General features: G+C 38.9%; 1 protein-coding gene across 1 annotated transcript in view; it reads right to left on the bottom strand.

The window, feature by feature from the left end:
* The window catches only part of LPGAT1 (lysophosphatidylglycerol acyltransferase 1), a 68,556-nt gene that overhangs the window by 6,690 nt on the left and 41,254 nt on the right, over nucleotides 1–20,612 (bottom strand). The window contains exons 5-6 of the mRNA XM_009279598.2: nucleotides 14,940–15,066; nucleotides 3,757–3,863 (exon numbers count right to left, since the gene is read on the bottom strand). Of these exons, the coding sequence (XP_009277873.1) occupies nucleotides 3,757–3,863; nucleotides 14,940–15,066 (234 nt within the window). The remainder of the gene's footprint in view (nucleotides 1–3,756; nucleotides 3,864–14,939; nucleotides 15,067–20,612) is intronic.

Genomic DNA, 20,612 nt, shown 5'->3' with positions numbered 1-20,612 from the left:
AATACATCAGAGCTTTATGATCATAAGCAAACTGTTGGCATGTATTTACATCAGCATATTAAATAATTTGCATTACATTTTACTGAGATGCACAAAGACCACTTTGTTGTGTATTTACATCAGCATATTAAATAATTTGCGTTACATTTTACTGAGATGCACAAAGCCTAAGTGATATGAACCACTTTGTTGCTGTTAGTCCTGAACAGTGGATATAAAAACTCTAAATATACCAGAGAAGATGATGTACTTGCTGCAGCATTATGGAGTCACAACTACTCATAGAAGAACAGGAGATGATGAATGATTCAAAGAGTAAAGATATAGCAGCGTCAATTCTGAATCTCAGAAACCACACAATTTGGGCAATTAGATACCATCAGCAACTTATCTCTATGCTTCACATTTGCAATCACTGGAGGAATTGCAATCAAGCATTTAAGACAACGCTCTTCTTCCTCTATGAATGCTCTTAAATTAAAAAAAAAAAAAAAACAACCCAACAACAAAAACCAACAAAAAACAACTAAGAACCACCCTAAAAAAACAACCCTAAAAAACCCCTTGATGAGTCCCATCCTCCTCTCACTGATACGTACTTTCACACCCGGGCAGATTTGCCACACCATTTATTCCCCAGTAATTCTCATTGCTAAGCTTCTATTTGTCCACTCTACATTTGTTCTTCCATGGCTCATTTGTTTTCCTGCACCAACACTGACCTTTGGTTTAAATAAATTCCCTTTTTCCTTGGTACTGATAGCAACTGTCTCTTCCCCCTCCTCCTCTCCCAAGCCAACTTGTATCTTACAGAGAAAATGATCCTTCACTTTCCTAGCTGAGACAAGCCATGCACTTTTAGTTGTCCTTCACAGAAACGACTCCTCCTTCCCCTTAATCACCTTAGCACCTATTGTCTGTCCCTCTTCCCGGTTCAATTCATATTTCTTGAACGGGGATGACGGACCTGTACGCAGGATTTCCAGATGAGGTTTCAGATTTGGTGCAATGAAGAGTATTTCCGTAGCACTGGTGACAACCCTCTCCTGTTGCCCGGTAGGATGACATTGCTTACATTTTTAGCTACATCACACCAGCTGGCTATGATCAGAGTGAATGAGGAGCATGATGACTTCGGTATACAGTTACTCATTTCCAACCGATAAGCTCCTAGTTTACAGGGGGTTTTTTAATTAGTCTCCAAGCTTTTTTGTCCTGCTAAATGTCATCTCATTTGTGTTACAGCAGTGCTCAAGGTTATCCTGCTGAAGACTTCAGAGAAATCATGAACTTGCCAATACAAGCTTTCCACTAGCTGCTAAAATAGGAGTCTTTGTGTTGCTCATACCTACAGATATTAACTGTAAACAGTTTTAATTTTATAGATGAAATGTGTAAAATGCACCTGTAAGAAAGGATGGGACAGTTTCATGCTCAAATTTTAGGCAGATACTTTCTTTCGTTTAATTTTAAGAGGTCTAATATTACAGGTTTTCCCCAGATCCATTAAAGTTCTTAACACTTAGGAATATAGCAAAAAGGAAAAAGGTGTTTTAGGCTTTGTTTTTTCCTCTTCCCAAATAAAAATATGCCAAAAGAATGTATTCCTACCAGTGACATTGTCAATACAAACTTTTAAAGTTTCACGTAGCACTAAATGTTACTCCAGCTTTATGAAGTAAGCTTTATGAACTGAGAGAAGTTCCTAAGCAGTGTGTATTTAAAAAAAAGTAAAAAAAAATAATCAAAATGCTGACAAAAAGCTTTATGAACTGAGAGAAGTTCCTAAGCAGTGTGTATTTAAAAAAAAGTAAAAAAAAAAAAAAATCAAAATGCTGAAACAACCCTAAGTCTTAAAACCACACCAACTTGAGACAACGTAACATGTCAACACAAAGCTAGCTCGTGAGCAGCTTCAGGGATTCCCCTCACATTAGGCCTCAGGACTTTTCCAGGGGGTTTCCAAAAACTGTAACAGCACTTTTGCAGTAAGCCAACAAAAGCAATGCAAGCTCTAGTTCTCAACTGGCACAAATGGTAGTAACTTTAAATTATGCTAATTTATGTCTAATAAGGTCTATGTCATAGCATTTACATTTAAAACATGTCTTATTAATTCATACTGATTACATTAACAAATTATAACCAATTATCCTATTTTGGAAGCGCATTTCAACGAATAAATCTGATTATATTCATTATACTCTCTGAAATTCTGGTCTAGTTAGATTTTTTGGGTATGATTTATTTTAATGGTATTTGTGAAATAATGTCTCAATAACAAGGATTCCTTACCCCCTATTGACTACACTTGTAGTTTTAAACAGATTCACAAACTTATTTGTCTAATAAAGTCCAATATATGCATTTGGATGCAATTTATATAGCAGGGTCTGACTTTTGCCATCAATGATGGATGAGTGACAGCAGTATTTCATAAAGCAAAATACAACTCTGGGTTGTTAAAGAATTCCATTAATCTTTTCAAGTGCTATCATTGATAAATTAAGCACTCAAAACCAAATTAAACCAATAAATCATCTAATAGAAGTAGCGTCTTTGTTTAACATAGTCACTCTGGAATATTAAACTTGGTTGATTCAAGAGACAATATTTCCCCCCCTCAACAACTGTGCTACTTGCTAATGAAGAGATTATTTTTCTTCAGAGACAAGCTGCATTATTTCATCTGGAGTCTTCCTACTCAGTCTATGTTTGATAAACTTCCTTTCCTTTATGTCTAAAAAAAACCCTCTGTATTTTCCTCTCTGGGTTTTCTTTTTTTTATTTTGATGAATTCCTCTGTTTTGTATTCTGAACACACACACCCCTACCTGCCGGAGGGCAGATGACATACTTCAGTATCAATTGGATGGAAAAAAAAGAGCCTCGAGGAAACACTTCTCCAGCTATAGTTTCAAAGTATTTACCTGATACTTTAGATCACGTTTGGCAGTATCCCTTCCGTAATGTTATTAATGCCCTAAATTTATTTAGATTCCTCTGATCCATTAACATTGAAAGTATATTATAGAAGTGATCCTCGGTACCTCACAACAAGGAGGCCAGTACTCACAGCACAGAGCTGCAGATCAAGACTCCAGAGACTTTGCGCTATGTAATTCTTCCAGATCCTTCCAACCATAGCATCTTTCTGTTTAGCTTAACAGGAAACAGAGGAGGACTATGGGTTTGGATTAGACCTGCAGACTATTTAGATCAGTTTTCTCTAACAGTACAAGTGCCAGAGGAACACGCTAAATAGCCGCACTAAGCAGATAAAGTAACCTGCCTCACATAAGAGTCTTACTTAATCCCTTTTAGTCAAGAACTTGCTCATTTTAAACCCTGAAGGTTTTATATCCCCTCCAAACTTAACATATCTCTGAATACTTTTACTATGCATGTAAATGTTCACTACCTCTTTGAATCTTGCTGAATTATTCCAACTCAACGAAATCCTGTGGCAGCAGGCTTCATGGCTAAACTATGTTATTGAAGAAAAAAAAAGAGGATTTCCTTAGATCCGTTTGAATGTGGCAGCTTCCAAACACTACCCTATATTCTAATGTTACCTGGGTAATTTACCTTTCCTAGATAATTTCTTATCATACTTTTTTTGCCACATAGGAAGTATTGATAATTATATCTATTGTATTTGTGTGAAGAATGTATATGCATTCTTAAACCATTTTGAGATCCTTGTAAGAAAAGACATTAACAAAGCACAATTCTCTTTGCTCGATAGCATCCTACCTGTTTCGTAGAAATGCGTCAAGAGATCCTCCTTTTCAATGAATCGTTGATATAACCAGTGTGTAAGAGCTTCAGGCTCTGCAGGTACATCTTTAACTGGAAAAATCCTACCAAAGAAACAAACATAATTAAACCTAGTGATCTGGTTTCGGCTGGGATAGAGTTAATTTTCCTCCTAGGAGCTGGCATAGTGCTGTGTTTTGGATTTAGTATGAGAATAATGTTGATAACACACCGATGTTTTAGTTGTTGCTAAGTAGTGCTTACACTAGGCAAGGACTTTCCAGCTTCCCATACCCTACTGACTGAGAAGGCTGGAGGTGCACAAGAAGCTGGGAGGGGGCACAGCCAGGACAGCTGACCCCAACTGGCCAGAGGGACATTCCATACCATGTGACGTCATGCTCAGTACATAAACTGGGGAAAGCTGGCCGGGGGGGGCCGCTGCTCGGGGACTGGCTGGGCATTGGTCGGCGTATGGTGAGCAACTGTATTGTGCATCACTTGCTTTGTATATTCTTTTATTATTATTACTACTATTTTACTTTATTTCAATTATTAAACTGTTCTTATCTCAACCCATGCATTTTCTCACTGTTACTCTTCTGATTCTCTCCCCCATCCCACCAGGGGGGCGTGAGTGAGCAGCTGTGCGGTGCTCAGTTGCCGGCTAGGGTTAAACCATGACACCTAGGAAATGCATTCTGTACGTGAAGAACAAAACTCCTCCCTCCTGCCCCAGCCCACCCCAAAACATAGAGAACAAGAGTTTGGTATAGTCTAACTGCACGGTTCATTCTCTCTCTGATTCACAGATCACATAGGTATTAAGGATACAAAACTGGAATATTCCAGGTTACCAGCCAGACGCACACAGAAGACATAGGCATTATTATCTTCTATCAAATACTGTGTTACAGCATTTGATAAAAGCTACTAAGTTGCTGGGTTTTTTTTTTTAAAGAGAATACCACCACACTATTTTACTATCCTTAAAAAAGTACAAACCAAGAAGCTATGAAGTTCATGCACTGAAACAGAAAGAAATAAAAGACTGAGAAGGTTCATCCACTGTTTGAAGAAACAGTTCTTCAACAGGCAGAAGCTATGTAATGACATCACTAAGTGCCAATAGCTCTTCTGTATCCCAGAAAACAAGTCCTCTGTGCTTTTCAAAGGATGCCAGCATCTTTGTCTGAAATTTCTAAGGCAGGTTTTAAACTGAAAACTGACCATGTAAGCAAGTGTACTCAAATATTGCTGCTCTATTTTAAAAACCCCAATGGAAGAATTACCAATGTTTTGGTACTTCTACGCTGAATACTAGGTCTACTTAGAAAGTCAGATATCCAGGGCAGAATTCACTGAGATACATACATACAGAAACCCCCAAACAACCCACCATACCTCACTGGATTTTTTTCAAAATAGAATTTCAAGTCTTACAGTAATTGTGAAACCTCCTCAGTAGACCCTAAGTGGCTTTTGATATATACAAGAACTTATGTATCTGCTGTGTTTCACTGGGAGGCCAATGCAGAAGAGATTTGTGTATCAGGCTAGCCTGAAAAATTCAAATTCATACTCTGAAACGTAGGTTTCTCTTTTCAGGTGAGCTCTCATTTACCCTGTCATCTATGCCATGCTTCTATTTTCATTAGCGGATTTTTCATTTCTTTTTAAACACAGTCTTGATTGATTATACTGAAAAGAATTTGAAGTAACACCACAATCATGTGGGAAGTGTCTGAAGAGATAAGGGAATGTCACACTACAGAAATAAGACACTTCTGAAGAATGCTTTTGTTGCTGCTACTGTTTTCAACATCTTTGCTTGCTTTGTTGCCGAGTCATTTGTACCTCCTCTTTTCAGTTTGATGCATGGAAAAGTAAGCTGTAAGCGGAGGAGAAAAACAGCGAAGCATTGCTCTAATGAGCGAATTAAAAAAACAATGGTGCTTCGGTATACAGAGATAATTTCAATAAAAGGAGATTAACAATTTTATTTTCCAACTATGGCATCAACACGAACTCAGATATTTCTGTAGCCTTTGTAGCAATTCTACCTACGTCTTTCTCACACTGCGGAGTTCTCTGTGCTCTAGTAAAGCCAGTGTCAGCAACCAGAAATTAGCAACTGTTATCTCAGGTAAAATACAGTTTGAAGAAAAGTCTTTGGCCAAAGACAAATATGAAATCGTTGGTGGTCCAGTAAATAGCTCAAGTCCTCAGCGTGCATATTAAGAACAATGACAAAGACAGGTAATAAAGAACTACTTTATCTCGAAGCCCAGACGTCGTACAGCAGATTAAAATTAAACCACGTAGAGGCAAGTAAAACACACACCCACAGAGAAAGGACCATTTTTGTTCAGGGTATAACACTAAGAGAGACTTACTCTCTGTCCCCAAACACAACCGAGTTGCCAAGCACTATTTTTACTCCCTTCTGCCTATCTGCTGTGAAGAGATAAAAGGACTCAGCAACGCAATATTGTGTTTCACAGTATATTTCTGAAGGACAGATGCTTGCTTACGCAAGTTTGAAGACGGTTCAGAACTAACAGAACGCGTGTGTGGGCTCAGGACAGAAGTCTAGCATTACCTGGCTTCATACGCAGTTTCCATTGTAAGCTGCAGATATTCTTTATCTCCACTTCTCAGTTACCTAATGGGTAACAACTCTACAGCTCGATACCTAGTTAAGCCTGGTATTTTTCTAAGAATGTACCTACTAGTCTGAAACTTATCACAAGATCTTACAAGATACTCATTAGAAAAAATTTATGAGCTGGCACTTTAATGGAGTAGCAAAGCAGCATAAGCGATACCAGTATTGTGAGAGACCAATGGAACACAGCACACCACTTTCCTGCTTGAATCCATCCAGGCTCTTGTACGAACCAATACAGTACCAGAATACTTGAGTCTCTGGATATAAACTCCGCTTCTTAGCGGTTTAAGAAGCAGTCACCGTTACACCCATTTTGAATGAATATTAATATGCAGAGTGGAAAACAACTGGTTTTCCAATAATGCTACAATGACTGTCACCATTTAGCAATGGTAAGTGCTGATGTATTTAGAAGCATTTTCAAACATATTTTTAGATTATCCAGAGTTATTTTTACAAGCAGAACATTCTTATTAATGACTGAGCTAAATTAGAGATGGAAAGTTAAAAAAAAAAAAAAAATCCTTAAAACTCTGGAACAAGCCCTTCCTGTACTAGATAAGGTGAAGCTAACACACACCCCTGTATTTATACTAAACATTCTGCCACTATCATCATCTCTGCCCATCAGAGGGCTCCTTTTGCATCTGTGTTTTAGAAGAACACCCTCTTTAAGGAGACTGGTTTCAGGAAAGGTAACTGAGAAAGTCTAACCTTACAAAGCTCTCTACACAGACAATCCAAAACAAGGGCGGAAAGCCATCGCTCTAAATGGAGCAGGGTCATCCCCAACCATCGGCTGCGAGGTCTGCCAGGTCTACTGTTAAAAGATGCAGGAAATAAGTTTCTTCTTTTCAATGAGATATGTAAACAGTTGTCAACGTGGTCACAGCATGAGCATCATCTTGGCTCTACCCCACGTTTGGGCATCCAGCATCAGGAATGCCACTAAAAGCAAACAGTTTGCTGATCTCATCAGGAAAATAAAATGTTATCACCACATAAAATTGTCCTGACAAGGAACAAGGTCAACATGTAATATCTGAAGCTTCTAGATTCTCTTGGGCACTTGAATCTTCCTAGTTTTTGGACAAAACTAACCTCACATTGCATGAAAATAAGAATGTTCTTTGTTCCTGGTGTAGCAAACAAGGAATTTAATAGCACTGGATAAGATAACTTGACCAGAAAATTCAAGCAGAATGGAAATGCCTCCTCCTTTCATTTCTCATCAAGGGAACAGCTGCTTTGCTATCATCACGGGGAGGTGAGGAGGGGGTAAACTTCAATAAAAGCAGTGCCACCCATAGGCTGCACCCTGAAAAGTTAAAAGTGGTGGTAGAAGTAAAGACATACTCTGACGGGAGTCTGCAAAGCTGTCTCAGCTTCATTAAAGCAATCTTCTAGCTGAAGGTTACCTATCTGCAGCTGTGAGGTGACAAAAGCTGTGGGACACTCCACATAGCTGACTGAGGGACGGCAAGTTTCTTAAACCACTACACAAATGTGTTTCTATGTCCCAAACCAGAATATATTAGCACAAATGACAGTCCAGGAAAGAAGAAAGGATTTTAAAAAAGAGATGTAACTGCCAAAGACATGTTGGCATATATAAGAAATTGTGGAGACTTACCTACTGATAGGCCATTTCTCGAACGATCCCAAATAATTTTCAGAAATGCAGCATTTTCAGAAACATTTAATCTCTTTTAAATGGTCCTTACTGGAGAAACAACCTCTAATTCTTTATTAAAATTCTAAAGTTCATAGATACCACTGTTAAGTACCAATTGCCATTCATCATCTGTTCTACCCTGAATTAAAAGTTCTTTATTACCCCTACGCCTTCTAAATCATAATATTATTTACTGTTTCAATGACTCTTTAAATAAACTCAGCATGATGGAGGTTGTTGGTACATCTCAGGCATGACCAAAAATAAGTTACTTGTGTAAAAAAAAGCATATTAAAATATACTGCCGAACTGGATGCCCTTCATAGACATTTCTGTAAAACTCATTCAGCAACCACAATGTATTCCATCTTATTTATAGCTAGGAGTCTAGTTTACTTCAATAAATCTGTATCAATGTAGACACAAAAAAAGAACTTCCTCAGTAGCTGAAAGCTTGTTTCAACAGCAGCACAGTACAAAAACTGGTACGAGAAAGAAAGGTGACATAGTACTCATCCGCATTATGGCACAAAGATAGCTGAGTTAGCTGGAAATAGTGTGGTACTTTCATGCAGCATAAATGCAGCTACCCTCTGCGGCGGAGGCGACTACAGCTGGCTCCGACTTCAGGGCCTCTACACCACAATCACTATCACGCAGTGCAAATGCGGGAGATGGTCAATGCAAGGGCATGACCCAGCAGGAAGCCAACGCAAAAAAACCTAACCCCACGCCATTCTTGATTGAGAGGGAGCTAAGCATCAAACAAACTTCATACCCAGGGGTTTTTCAATTTTTAACTCTTGGGTTTTGACAACAGAACTGCAGCACATGGGAAATCTTACTGTTAGAGAAACTTGGACACCAGCTGAGAAACACCAAGTCAGTTAGACTAAAGAAGTGACTGGTGTATGAAGAAAAGAAATAATCCCAAAACTCAACTCACTGTGGGGAAACGGTGGGAGCTGAAAATAGTAGCCAGTATGCAGTCTTGCTACACAGACACCAAACCCACTCAGCTTATTTCTGCTGAGTGTAACTGCAGTGAATCTGGATTTATGGTCAATGTACATCACAAAATGATCCAAGCGTAAAGCTAAACCATTCTGATAAAACAAACCTTTCCAACAGAGTCATTAAAAGGCAGGTCTCATAGTGATGCCTGTAGTTAGAGATGCCGTGTACCTTCCAGCCCTTTTTTTTTGGTGCTTACTGCTTTAACAGATGGGTTGAAATTTCCCCAAAAAATCCCAGTGCCATTTGACCTGGAAGAAGTTAATTAGATATTTTCTTTGAGTATTATGTTTCAGACAGCAAACCCAGTTTTTCAGCACTTTCCAATGAGTTTTGAGACAAGCCTGTCAGGGTCAAAAAATTATTCGATAGTTGAAAGGATAAGTTCTCACACCTTTGTGTTTTGAAGAATCTGAAATTTGGTAATTGTCCTTTTTTCTAGGGAAGTGTCTTTTTGACATCCTGAGGAAAATCAGGCCACAGCTTAGCCTAATTATGAACTTCTGAAAAACACGTCATTTGTACAGAAAATTGAGGTTTGAAAAGCAAGCTTCAACTCATTATAAAAATTGAGCTTTCAAACAAAAAAAAGATTACTGGATTAAACTGAACCTTCTCTGCCATTTCCATCAGCTAGAAAAGCATCTAAAAATGAAAACATAAGGCTGCTTGCTGTGTCCTCTACACTCCTCTGTTGCTCCCTAAGTAGGATGAAAAAGAAATAATCCTGCAGTAAAAGGACAGGCTATGAGAAAAGGAAAACACTAGTTTTGAAAGACCGTACGGCAGAAGGAGACAGGTTGTGACCAAGGGGAACAGCAGAAAAGACTGACTGAGCAACCAGAACAAAAGAGGCTCTGCAGTCTCCTCTGCTCCAGTTCGAGTAGCTCAGAAAACGTTGCTTTTTCCCCCACTGCTGTCATACATCAATTCCTCACTCTGGATTACTCTAAAAGGGGAAAAGCATGTTTAAATCCCGACTCTCCTTTCATACAGTAGAGATGGCATCTGGTCAAAACTATTCTTTTTTTTTTCCAAAGGGGCTTTTTTTTTTTTTTTTTTTTTTTTTTTTTTTATTTCCTGTAACTCAGTTAAAAGAAATGACAGACAAGAAACTAGTGCGCTAGAGCACAGACTCATGCAGAACTTTCTCCCTCCCCGGTTATTTAAAAATTACCCTTAAAATTTATTTCAAATGTAATCTCCCAAGACATTCCAAATTACAAACAACGAGTAAAATCTTATTGCACTAAATGAAGGAAAAGGAGGGAATAACAGCAATCCAGACATACTTGATATACATTTCATGAAAATCTCAGAGGACATCTATGTCAAAAGCAGAAAAATAGAAACACCTCTGACATTTTCCATCTTTGGAAGACACTTCTGACATTTCCATCTTTTTAAAGATGAAGTCCACTTTGCCTTGGGTTTTCCTTTGCTAACTGAGTTTGGTTCAAAGAGTTAAAGAAATGCACCAACTTTACAAGGGACATCTCAGGGCTCAACACAGCACAGGCCTTTTCAAACCTCAGTCACTGATTTAATCCTTGCCTACACTGTTAAGGACAAAGAGTAGTTAATACCCAATTAGAATTACTGAGGAACCACCTTGAATTTGTGACCTGCAGAACAAGCGCTGGCATTCTCAGCTGACAACCCCAGATACTCTAATGGCTCTGTTACAGCAATGTTTTGGTCTCCACATGGAAGATGAACTTAAAGAAGTAGTTTAGGTTTCCTGGTCAAGCCGTACAGCTACCCAGGTCTGGTGTATCACCCTCCGCCCCGCGGCTTGACCAGCTCTCAGGGAGCAACACTGCACAGAAACCTCCCAGGACACTTTTCAGCACATTAAAAGGCAGCTCTGCATTTCCAAACAGAAGTGCCAGGGATGAGAGGAAGGAGGTTGACATGTTGGCAAGGATCAGCTAGCTGGGCACCAAGTACAGCTGTTTGTAGCATGCACTGTTTAACCAGCATAAAGGGCTTTGGTGTTTTTCCAGAACTGCTCCTGATTAAGATCTGACGCAGAAACAGGCTCGAGACACCACTGTATTTTTGGACAAGTGGGGACGCTGCCTAGGAGGCACACATACAAAGCTCCTGAGAGACAGTTTTCCATTGACCGTACCTATAATTTCAAAAATAAGCTCTAAGAAATTGATGTCATTTGACATCAATTGAAGCCCCACTGGGCTTCAATTATCTGGCTTCTCAATCCTGGAGAAGGTTCAATGAAGTGATAGCAGAGCTGTAAGGCTTTCTCTTTCTTTAAGGCCAGAAACCCCTTCAGAGAGAACGGTTATTCCCTACTCTTCCCTGTCTGCCACCCCCAGTTTCCCAGGCACATACTCCATCTTCACAGGTTCTCAGTGGTACCAACAACTCCGTTCAAATCATCGATACATGATTTAAAGTTGTCAAAACCCTGAAGGTGCCCATCACATTACAGCATTCTGCTAAAAAAATAACCCCTAATGAGTAAAGTCAGGTGATCTGGGAAATAATAATAATAATAATAATAAAAAAAATCAGTTGCTGTAATGCCCTGAAAGGAATCCAACAGGAAAATTTCTGTATAAGCAACAGAAAAGGATGATGCAACATGAGTAAATTCATGTACACACGCTGTTCAGTCACTCTCTGCTAATCCTGCCATGGATAAATATATCATTTACGTAAAACAAAAATATTTTTAAAGCCACACAAAAATATCTAAAAATAAATTTTATTGTCAAAAACATTGAAGGTGAAAATTCACCGTATTCATTCCAAACTACAGCTCTAATTCCAGACACATTAAAAGGTCTTAGCGTATCATAGCTAGATGATATGCTAAATCTGGAAAAAAGGATACAAAAGCGATATGACTTCTTTGGTATAGAATTATTCTGGATAGTCAGAAGAGTTGCAGAAGGACCTGACAATAGTTGCAGGTGAAATTAAATACCAGTAAACGCAAGGCAATGAACACTGGGGAAGGAAAAAGCACCAGCAGCTACGCATACACTGCCACAGCCTCTAAGATTAGCTGTTACTACCCTGGTAAGCGACCCCGAAATCACTGTGGGGAATTCAGGATGCCAGTCAACTCACAAACTAGTTACAGCAGAACCAGAAAAGGCGCAGACAAAAATAACAAGATAATCAGGGAAAGGCTTTTGTGTAAGGAGACACCAAATAGATGAAGACTTGCTGGGCTAGGAGGGGGACATGGACAGCTAAGGCAGGATATGAGAAAGCTCTGTAAAATCACGGGCCACGGAGAGCGTCACTGAGGAATGATTCATCCACTACTGTGGCAGGACACGGGAAACAGGGTGCTCCCACTGAAGGCATCAGGTGGAGAACTTAACACTAGCAACAAGGAAGTGGTCCTGGCTACCACCCTCAAGAACAGTTACACGTTGCGCCATGGGAAATTGTACAAGGCTAAGTATAAGCAGGTTAAAAACGGTTCACAAAGACCAGGTCCATCAGCACCTACCAAAAGAGCAATCCAGATGCGATGCCTGCTCAGAACATGTTACAGCCACCGTGTGTTTATGCGCAGAGATGGCACACGGGCTGCCTTCCTGTGTCTTTGCTGCTACCGCCCGCTGTCAGAGCCAGGGTACTTTGTTAAATGCATCTTTAAGAATTGCTACCCTGCATCCAACTAAAGCCCTTACAGTCCAGAGGACACATGCCTAAACTTGACATGCCAATTTAAGAATTACCAGGGCTGGAAAGTTAGCCAAAGCTCCAGTTAAAACCAAGACACTCAGTTCTCATTTCAGAGGTATTACATCCAGCTCTCAGCCTTCAGAGACATGCCGCCGCATTAGTTTCCATTTGTGGCATACTTCAAATATTTTTACAGGGTCAGCCATAACAACTAGAGGTTATTAAAGAAAACAAACAAACCCAAACAAAAACAGAGAGGCTTGCCCCTGTCTAAACCAGTGATTTAGACCCTCTGGAAGAAAATAACAAACCTACACCCAACAATAAAAAATTTCCAATATTTTTTCTTAGAATTTTAGTACTACAAGAACTGTAACATTCAAGTTGGAAGGTTCCATCATTTTGATGCTCATGCTCAAAAATACATTTTGAATATACACATTTAGAAGCAGGGAGTTAATTCAACTTAAGATAACTTTCTCTCTTTTTTAAATGAAGTATTTTTGGAAATACTCTTTAGTAAAATTCTAAATACATTCAACTTGCAATTATCCCAGATATCCGAGAGAGTACTAAGGTGACCTGAATAAAGCACAATAAATATTATGATACCTTACATAAATTAGGATGTAAGTATGTTCACCTTTGGAAAAACTTGAAGGCAGATTTCTATAAAAAGCAGGGACAGATTTAAACATGGCTGTGGAAAGGAGCTCCAGTGAGCAGCCTGTACTCTGCATCATACAACACTGGCAGCAGTGATGCTGGAGAAGGTCATTCCAGTTAAACTGTCACCCAAGGGATCCGCACAAGGATATTTGAAAGCTTATTGTAAAAATCTAAAAGCTCCCCAAATCAGCAAAAGGGAATTAAGACAAAATAATGCAATTTTGGAATAAAATGTGATCTACTTATTTGGCATAGGAAGAGTGTTAAAATATTTCTGGAGATTTCAGACTTGCAATTAACTGCAAACCAAAAGCAAAATGCAACTTCTCTCCATTGGTTTAGGTCTTAAGACAAAGAACTGCTGAGGAGAAAAGTTTTAATAGTATCCCATCCTAGATGTCAATGAGATTTGCTACTATTTCCAGAATGTTGCTCTGCTCAACTATTAAGAGCATGCTTTGAGTGAAAAAGCTGACATTTCTTTGTCAGAAAGTTAAATACAATATATAATCTCTGTTATAATAAACCTGTTATTTAATAACACAGTGATTTTTAATTTGGTCATTATTATAAAAAAAAAAATTAACTTGGGTTTACCAGTACTTTTAAACATGGCTGTGGAAAGGAGCTCCAGTGAGCAGCCTGTACTCTGCATCATACAACACTGGCAGCAGTGATGCTGGAGAAGGTCATTCCAGTTAAACTGTCACCCAAGGGATCCGCACAAGGATATTTGAAAGCTTATTGTAAAAATCTAAAAGCTCCCCAAATCAGCAAAAGGGAATTAAGACAAAATAATGCAATTTTGGAATAAAATGTGATCTACTTATTTGGCATAGGAAGAGTGTTAAAATATTTCTGGAGATTTCAGACTTGCAATTAACTGCAAACCAAAAGCAAAATGCAACTTCTCTCCATTGGTTTAGGTCTTAAGACAAAGAACTGCTGAGGAGAAAAGTTTTAATAGTATCCCATCCTAGATGTCAATGAGATTTGCTACTATTTCCAGAATGTTGCTCTGCTCAACTATTAAGAGCATGCTTTGAGTGAAAAAGCTGACATTTCTTTGTCAGAAAGTTAAATACAATATATAATCTCTGTTATAATAAACCTGTTATTTAATAACACAGTGATTTTTAATTTGTTGTCATTATTAAAAAAAAAAATTAACTTGGGTTTACCAGTACCTTAACATTAAAGTGGAAAAGATGACCTATCCATCAAATATATTCCCCATAACGATATTCAGCCACAGGATGTTAGTCAAAACCTTAATGTGCTAAGATATGGAATGGTCACTGAACTTTTCAAAAGAAAAAAAAGTTGTGTTTAGATAATATGAGTTGCCCATCTGTGTGAGACGCACATAAAAAAAGACATTGCTACTGATTTCCCATATCCTGAAACATGATGTTACTAACTTGTGAATACTTGTTTTTTAATATTTTAGTTCAATGTAAGAGTAGAAGGTTTATTTCCTACCTGTAATGCACATGTGTAACTGTTGGCTGTCGGTAGCCAAGAATCCAAGTTTGGATATCTATAGGTTCACCTTTGGGATACGCAATGGTTGTATCTATCACCCACTGGAGGCCTTTTGATTTGCTCTCTAGGAACAAAAAGAAACGTGATATTAGTATCAGATACTTCATGAGGTATGAGGCACAAATAAGACAGCCAAAAATCAAATCCAGATTTCATTACAAAGCACAGAAATACTCTTACAAACTTCAGTTAGACCAAGATTTTACTATCACAGTTATTTCTGTTGTTCTTACATATTGTAGTACACAGAATAAGTTCACTCACTGGGTATGAGTATAGTCACATAACGTGTTGGCCCAAATGTCAGGTGCTTCCCCCCATTCACCAAAAGGAAAACTTCAAAAACAAAAATCCAACTTTCTCGGTCTGCACTTTAAGCACAACTTACAACTTCGTAAGAGCTTGCAGTTGCAGATCACTGATGAAGCAACAGCCATGCAGATCCCTTCAGACAACTAGCCTCACTACTGGGTTAGGGCAAATGGATAAAGGTGACTTATGTCATACGACGTAGTTAGATTTTTTCAAAGACATCTTTTAAAAAATCCCTCAAAGGTTCTTAAAAAATCTGAGTTACGGGATAAAGAGGAAATTTGTGCATTAAAGACAAGAAAGCAACGAATATAAAATGGTCATTTTTCACAATGGAGAAGAGATTGCATCCACAAGGTCACAGAAAGGCTGATACCAGTACATGTTCATATGCTGCTCAGCATATTTAGAAACTGAAAAAGGATCAAAGGAGGTGAAAATATTTGCTATGAAGATTATTCAGGAGAGTCAAATTTAAATCTGAACATAGGTTACTACCAGCAATAGTCAAGGTCAGATATCAACCTAGCCATGACCTCTCTCTGGCATGTCTTCGATTCACAGGTTTGCAAAAAGGCAGAGCAAAGAGGCAGAGCAGCAGATCTGGAAAGCAAACCAGGAAGGAGGGGCACGTTGCCAAGATGGCACTTTGAATTTAGCTTGTCGATTTTCTATCTGTTCTGTGAGAACTGGAGCTGCCTTGTATCTGAGGTCATGTTATGTTCGGGCTAGTATAGTAATATGCTTACTTAATGCTTAATACACTAGTATAGTAATATGCTTACATCATACCCAGCAATATCTTAAAGCATTTATAAAGTTGACTATTAAAAACAGCCACCTGTTGGCAGAAGCATGTAAGAGGTGTTAGGTCTTAGCACAAAGCACAAGACTCTTCAAGCCTGAAGCTGAGATAGCTATGAAAGAAATTTGATAGAGGTTGACAAAAACACTTGGCATGAAGAACGTGCACAGGGATAGACTGTTCACCATCATTCTCAATACAAGAATAGACGTGTTCAAAATGAAGCCAGAGGAAAAGTTTTCAAAGCAAACAGAAATGATTCTTCGTGCAGAGGGGAATAAAACTGTAGGGAACCCCTTGCCAAAGGATGTCAAGGATGCTGAGAGTTGGGTTCAAGAGGAAACTGGACAAGTACATGGAAGAAATCCGTTGGATGGTTTACCCCCATCTGGCTTGGGAAACCTACCACACTGGAAACAGTCAGAAGCTAGGAGAGTATGCGGGAGAAGTATGATGCATGTTTGCTGTGTTCATACTCTTCCTCTGATACCCACTTGGTGTCACGGACAAGATGTTGGGCTAGACAGGTGCCCAGAATCGCCACTCAAATTTTACAGAAGAGCTACCACACACATGAAGAAATCTGCAACACACAGCCTGAGTTGCACTCCAAAAGCCACAGAGTTATTAACACCAACTAGAACATACGTGCAAGGACTGACTCGCAAGTTTCTACCTGCATTTAACTTAATTTGCATTTAATTTAATTAAGTGTGAGAAGACAGTTACAACAATGCTATCACATATATCTATCAATTACTTTAACAAGCAGCTAGTGTTTTCATAGTGTCTACGCAACAATGGAGTTGTACTACTTGGTTACAAATGCAAATACACTACCTGAATAAGGCTAGACAGTATTTCCTAATATCTAGGCTATGAGTTATTAGTAGTATGCAATGTGCTATTCCACAATTTGACCAAGTGCAAGCTACGCAGGTCAAGCTGAAACACCCAGTGTCACCTTCTGGAAATACAGTATTTTAAAACCCTGACAGACACGTGAAATGAGAACACGAGGTCCCATTAGAGGCTCCAGGCTTGCCAGCATCATGACAGAGTGCTTATCAAGTCTCTCTTAAGAAAAGCACTAACTACAGAGTCCTTCATTTTAAAAGTAGCAATGTATTAGAGAAAAGCCAATATGAAATTAATAGTAAATCCACAGAAGTATTCATTTAGAAATGGATTTCGGAACAAAGCCATTCAATTTACTATTTTCCCAGATGTAAAGTAAGAATGGATAAATACAAGTAAATTGTCTAAGTGAGTAAGCAACAAAGATCATTAATTGCAATTAAAAAGTGCCAGATGAATACGGGCACATTATCTTATTATTTACAGTAAAATGTTTTAAAATCATTTATTAAATATTTAGCTAGTATTTCAAACTGTTCTTTCAGTGGATAATGGTTCAAACTTCAGTATGGAAAGACTCCTGCAGTCCTCTTCTGTGCTGTTTCCTACTTTCTGCTTTTGTGGAGCAGAGCTGCCGCATGGATTCCTCAGACCAGCTCCAAATTCACCTCCAGTCCCTTCCAGGGCAGGGTGGCAGAAAAACCTGCCTCTGACAGCCCACCAGGAACCCCAGGTTAGGAAAGAAAGAAAAAGAAAAAAAAAAATTCTGAAGGTAATGTCAGCCTTCATAGACCCTCCTTTAGAGCAAGCAAGTCTTAGCATAGCTACCTCCACATGCAATCACCAAGACGTGCTATCAAATCACCGTCACCGGCATATTTCTGCATGCTCTGGTTTAAAATAAGCCTTACATAATCATCCAAGATCTCATACTGCCAAAAAACCCTAAGTCACCAAGGATTTCAGAAAATTAATTTTGAAATAAATCTTGCTGTCCTTTTGGGGGGGTTATACTGTGTTGCACCCTGCTCATGAGCATATTTATTTTAAAGTCACGAAGCTCTAACAGATCCTGAAACTGAAAAAGAAACAGAAAACCGCACACAACACACAGGGGTAGGACCTCAGTATGCCTGAGGATGCTGCTTTCAAGCCTAAGCAGACCTTTGAACAAGAATAAACCCTATTATTTTTCAAATGGAGCACACTAACAGGAAGTCAGAACAGAAAGACTGCTGCATTAGTTATAATATGGTGTGAATCTCAGGTCTGGCATTTGCAGCTGGAAAAAAGGGAGTTGCGTATACCTGTTCAAGAACTCCTCTTGCCAAGTTTGGCTTGGCCAACACAGCCACAGACGTTTGTGACAGACAAACCCTTTTGAACTTTCCACCTACCATTAAAAGACAGCCTCATCCTTCATTTCTAGTACCTGCTGAAAGACTGAGCAGCCTGGCTGCTAGAGACTTCGGCAGAAGAAACTGCTGCAGAGGCCAAATTTAAGCTGATCTCTCTGAGGACTAGTTTTTCTTCTGTGGTGTCAGTCTGCTTGCCACTTTCAGCACAGGTGGAGGATTTTAATTTCTCAAATCGCCTCAGAATGTTAGCAGTCTGATTCTTTTTAAGTAGTACATAAATGTTCAAAACAGGCCTGCAGGCACCTGTCCTACACAGTTGGATCCAAACCACGTAGTAATAATGTACCTTAGTATGAATGGTACATACTTGCCTTATGAGTGCTAACACAAGACTGAACAATCACATGTAACAGTAGCTTTCTGGCCTAGACAAAAAAAAATCAAAACAAAATTTAAACAGCCTCCTAACTTGTTGGTTTTGGGTTTTTTTTTTTTAAAATCACCAGTAGAGGCAACATACTTGCCTGATGAGTGCTAACACAAGACTGAACAATCACAAACAGTACCTTTCTGGCCTAGACAAAAAAAAATCAAAACAAAATTTAAACAGCCTCCTACTTGTTGGTTTTTGGGTTTTTTTTTTTTAAAATCACCAGTAGAGGCAAATCTTTGTAACTTTTTTTTTTTTTTTCTTATTTTTGTTCTAGCTGTGGATTCAGTGATAGTAAGTTGCTTCGTATTTAGTTAGGAAGCAACTTACCATCAGCGTCTTCAAGACATTCAGTGCTCCATCATCCTCCATGGTCCTCTCACAGCAGATACTTGATTATCTACAAATTTAGTGGTGTTCAGAGCTTCTCTTCATCCCCTCTATGTCCTCCCTGGGGTTACTCTCAACCAGTGCTAAAAGCCAGATTTGACTATGCGCAGGACTCTTCAAACCCACCAGCAGACTGTCGTGTTTACCACTGAGAAAAAGAGCAAGTTATAAAGACAGGTTTCAGCAGGAAACCTTGCCTCCAGCCGAGCTCTGGATGGTGCGATACTGCCAGACTGCATCCAGAGTGGAAAAGAATGCACCAGCCAGGCGTGAACCTGAGTACCACAGCTTCCACTTGAAAAAGAAAATATTTACTAGCATTCACTAGTATTCAGGTGTAGTTTCCTGAACACTTACATCACTCTCAACGCAGCCAAAAGAGGCTGTTGCCTCCCCCTGCACAGCAATGCATTCTTGTAACTTGCCACTTGTCCTCTACTTGTCCTCGTGTGATCAGCTGGACCACTGACCTTAAAATTAACTCTTTTCCCAAAGATTAGCTCTCAGACTGAACATCTTACTCATTATCTCAAGATATCTCTGTAACAAATCACCTGGAACAAAACAAGATGCCCCTTTCCCAGGATAAAAAAAAAGCCTTCCCACATGTTATTCAAGTCACATTCCTCATATAACAGTGAATCAAAAAGTTTGATTAAAAAAAAAAATCAATTACGAAGTCCAGTGTCCAGCTCTGCAGAAGGGAAAATTTAATTTCTCTGAGAAAAAGCATCAGAACTGAATGTACTGTGCTGCATTTGAAAACAGTAAGATAAGATTTCAGTATGACTCTAACCAAGCTCAAAGCAACCTCTTATCAGACAAAAAAATTGCTGCATGGTAAAATAAAGCAGAATTAAAAAAAACATACTAGAGCAAAGTTGATCAAAAATAAGCTCTGGAACACATACCTTCAGTGAACAATTGCTCCAAACTCCTTTGAATTGCCAGCTGTTTAGCACTTAGAACATTTTGCTAGTTCTAAAACTCACAAGAAAATCAATTCTTAACCGAAGAAACATTGTACTTGCAACTATGTCAGAGACTAAGCGTTCTGTTAAAAAATTAAACAAAACCAAACCATAAAACAATACACACACCCCCCCCCAGCAGTCCCTACAGGGTTAAGGTGATGATGGCTATGAATCAAGTATTTTTATGCTGCCCATATTCCTACTCTGCACTAAAACCTTCTCCCAGAACACAGGCACTGGCAGCAGCGCTTTGTTTGGGGGGCACAGCACATCTGCCCAGAGGGATGCTTTCATCAGACACCAGAATTAACTTTGCTTTCATCAGACACCAGATTAACCATATTTTCAGGGAGAGACATCAATTAACTACATTGTCTGTACTTTCTAGCTTCAAAAGCACTCAAGCCATCAAGTGATAGTATTACCTTTCCTATATGTTTTTCCATCCTTCTATTTATTTATGAATAGAATTGTACAATTTCG

This window comes from Aptenodytes forsteri, unplaced genomic scaffold (assembly GCF_000699145.1).
Source record: "Aptenodytes forsteri isolate BGI_AS27 unplaced genomic scaffold, ASM69914v1 Scaffold195, whole genome shotgun sequence".
In the NCBI taxonomy this organism is placed as follows: Eukaryota; Metazoa; Chordata; class Aves; order Sphenisciformes; family Spheniscidae; genus Aptenodytes; species Aptenodytes forsteri.
Note: the sequence above shows the minus strand (reverse complement) of the source record. Positions and strands in the feature narration are given on the sequence as shown.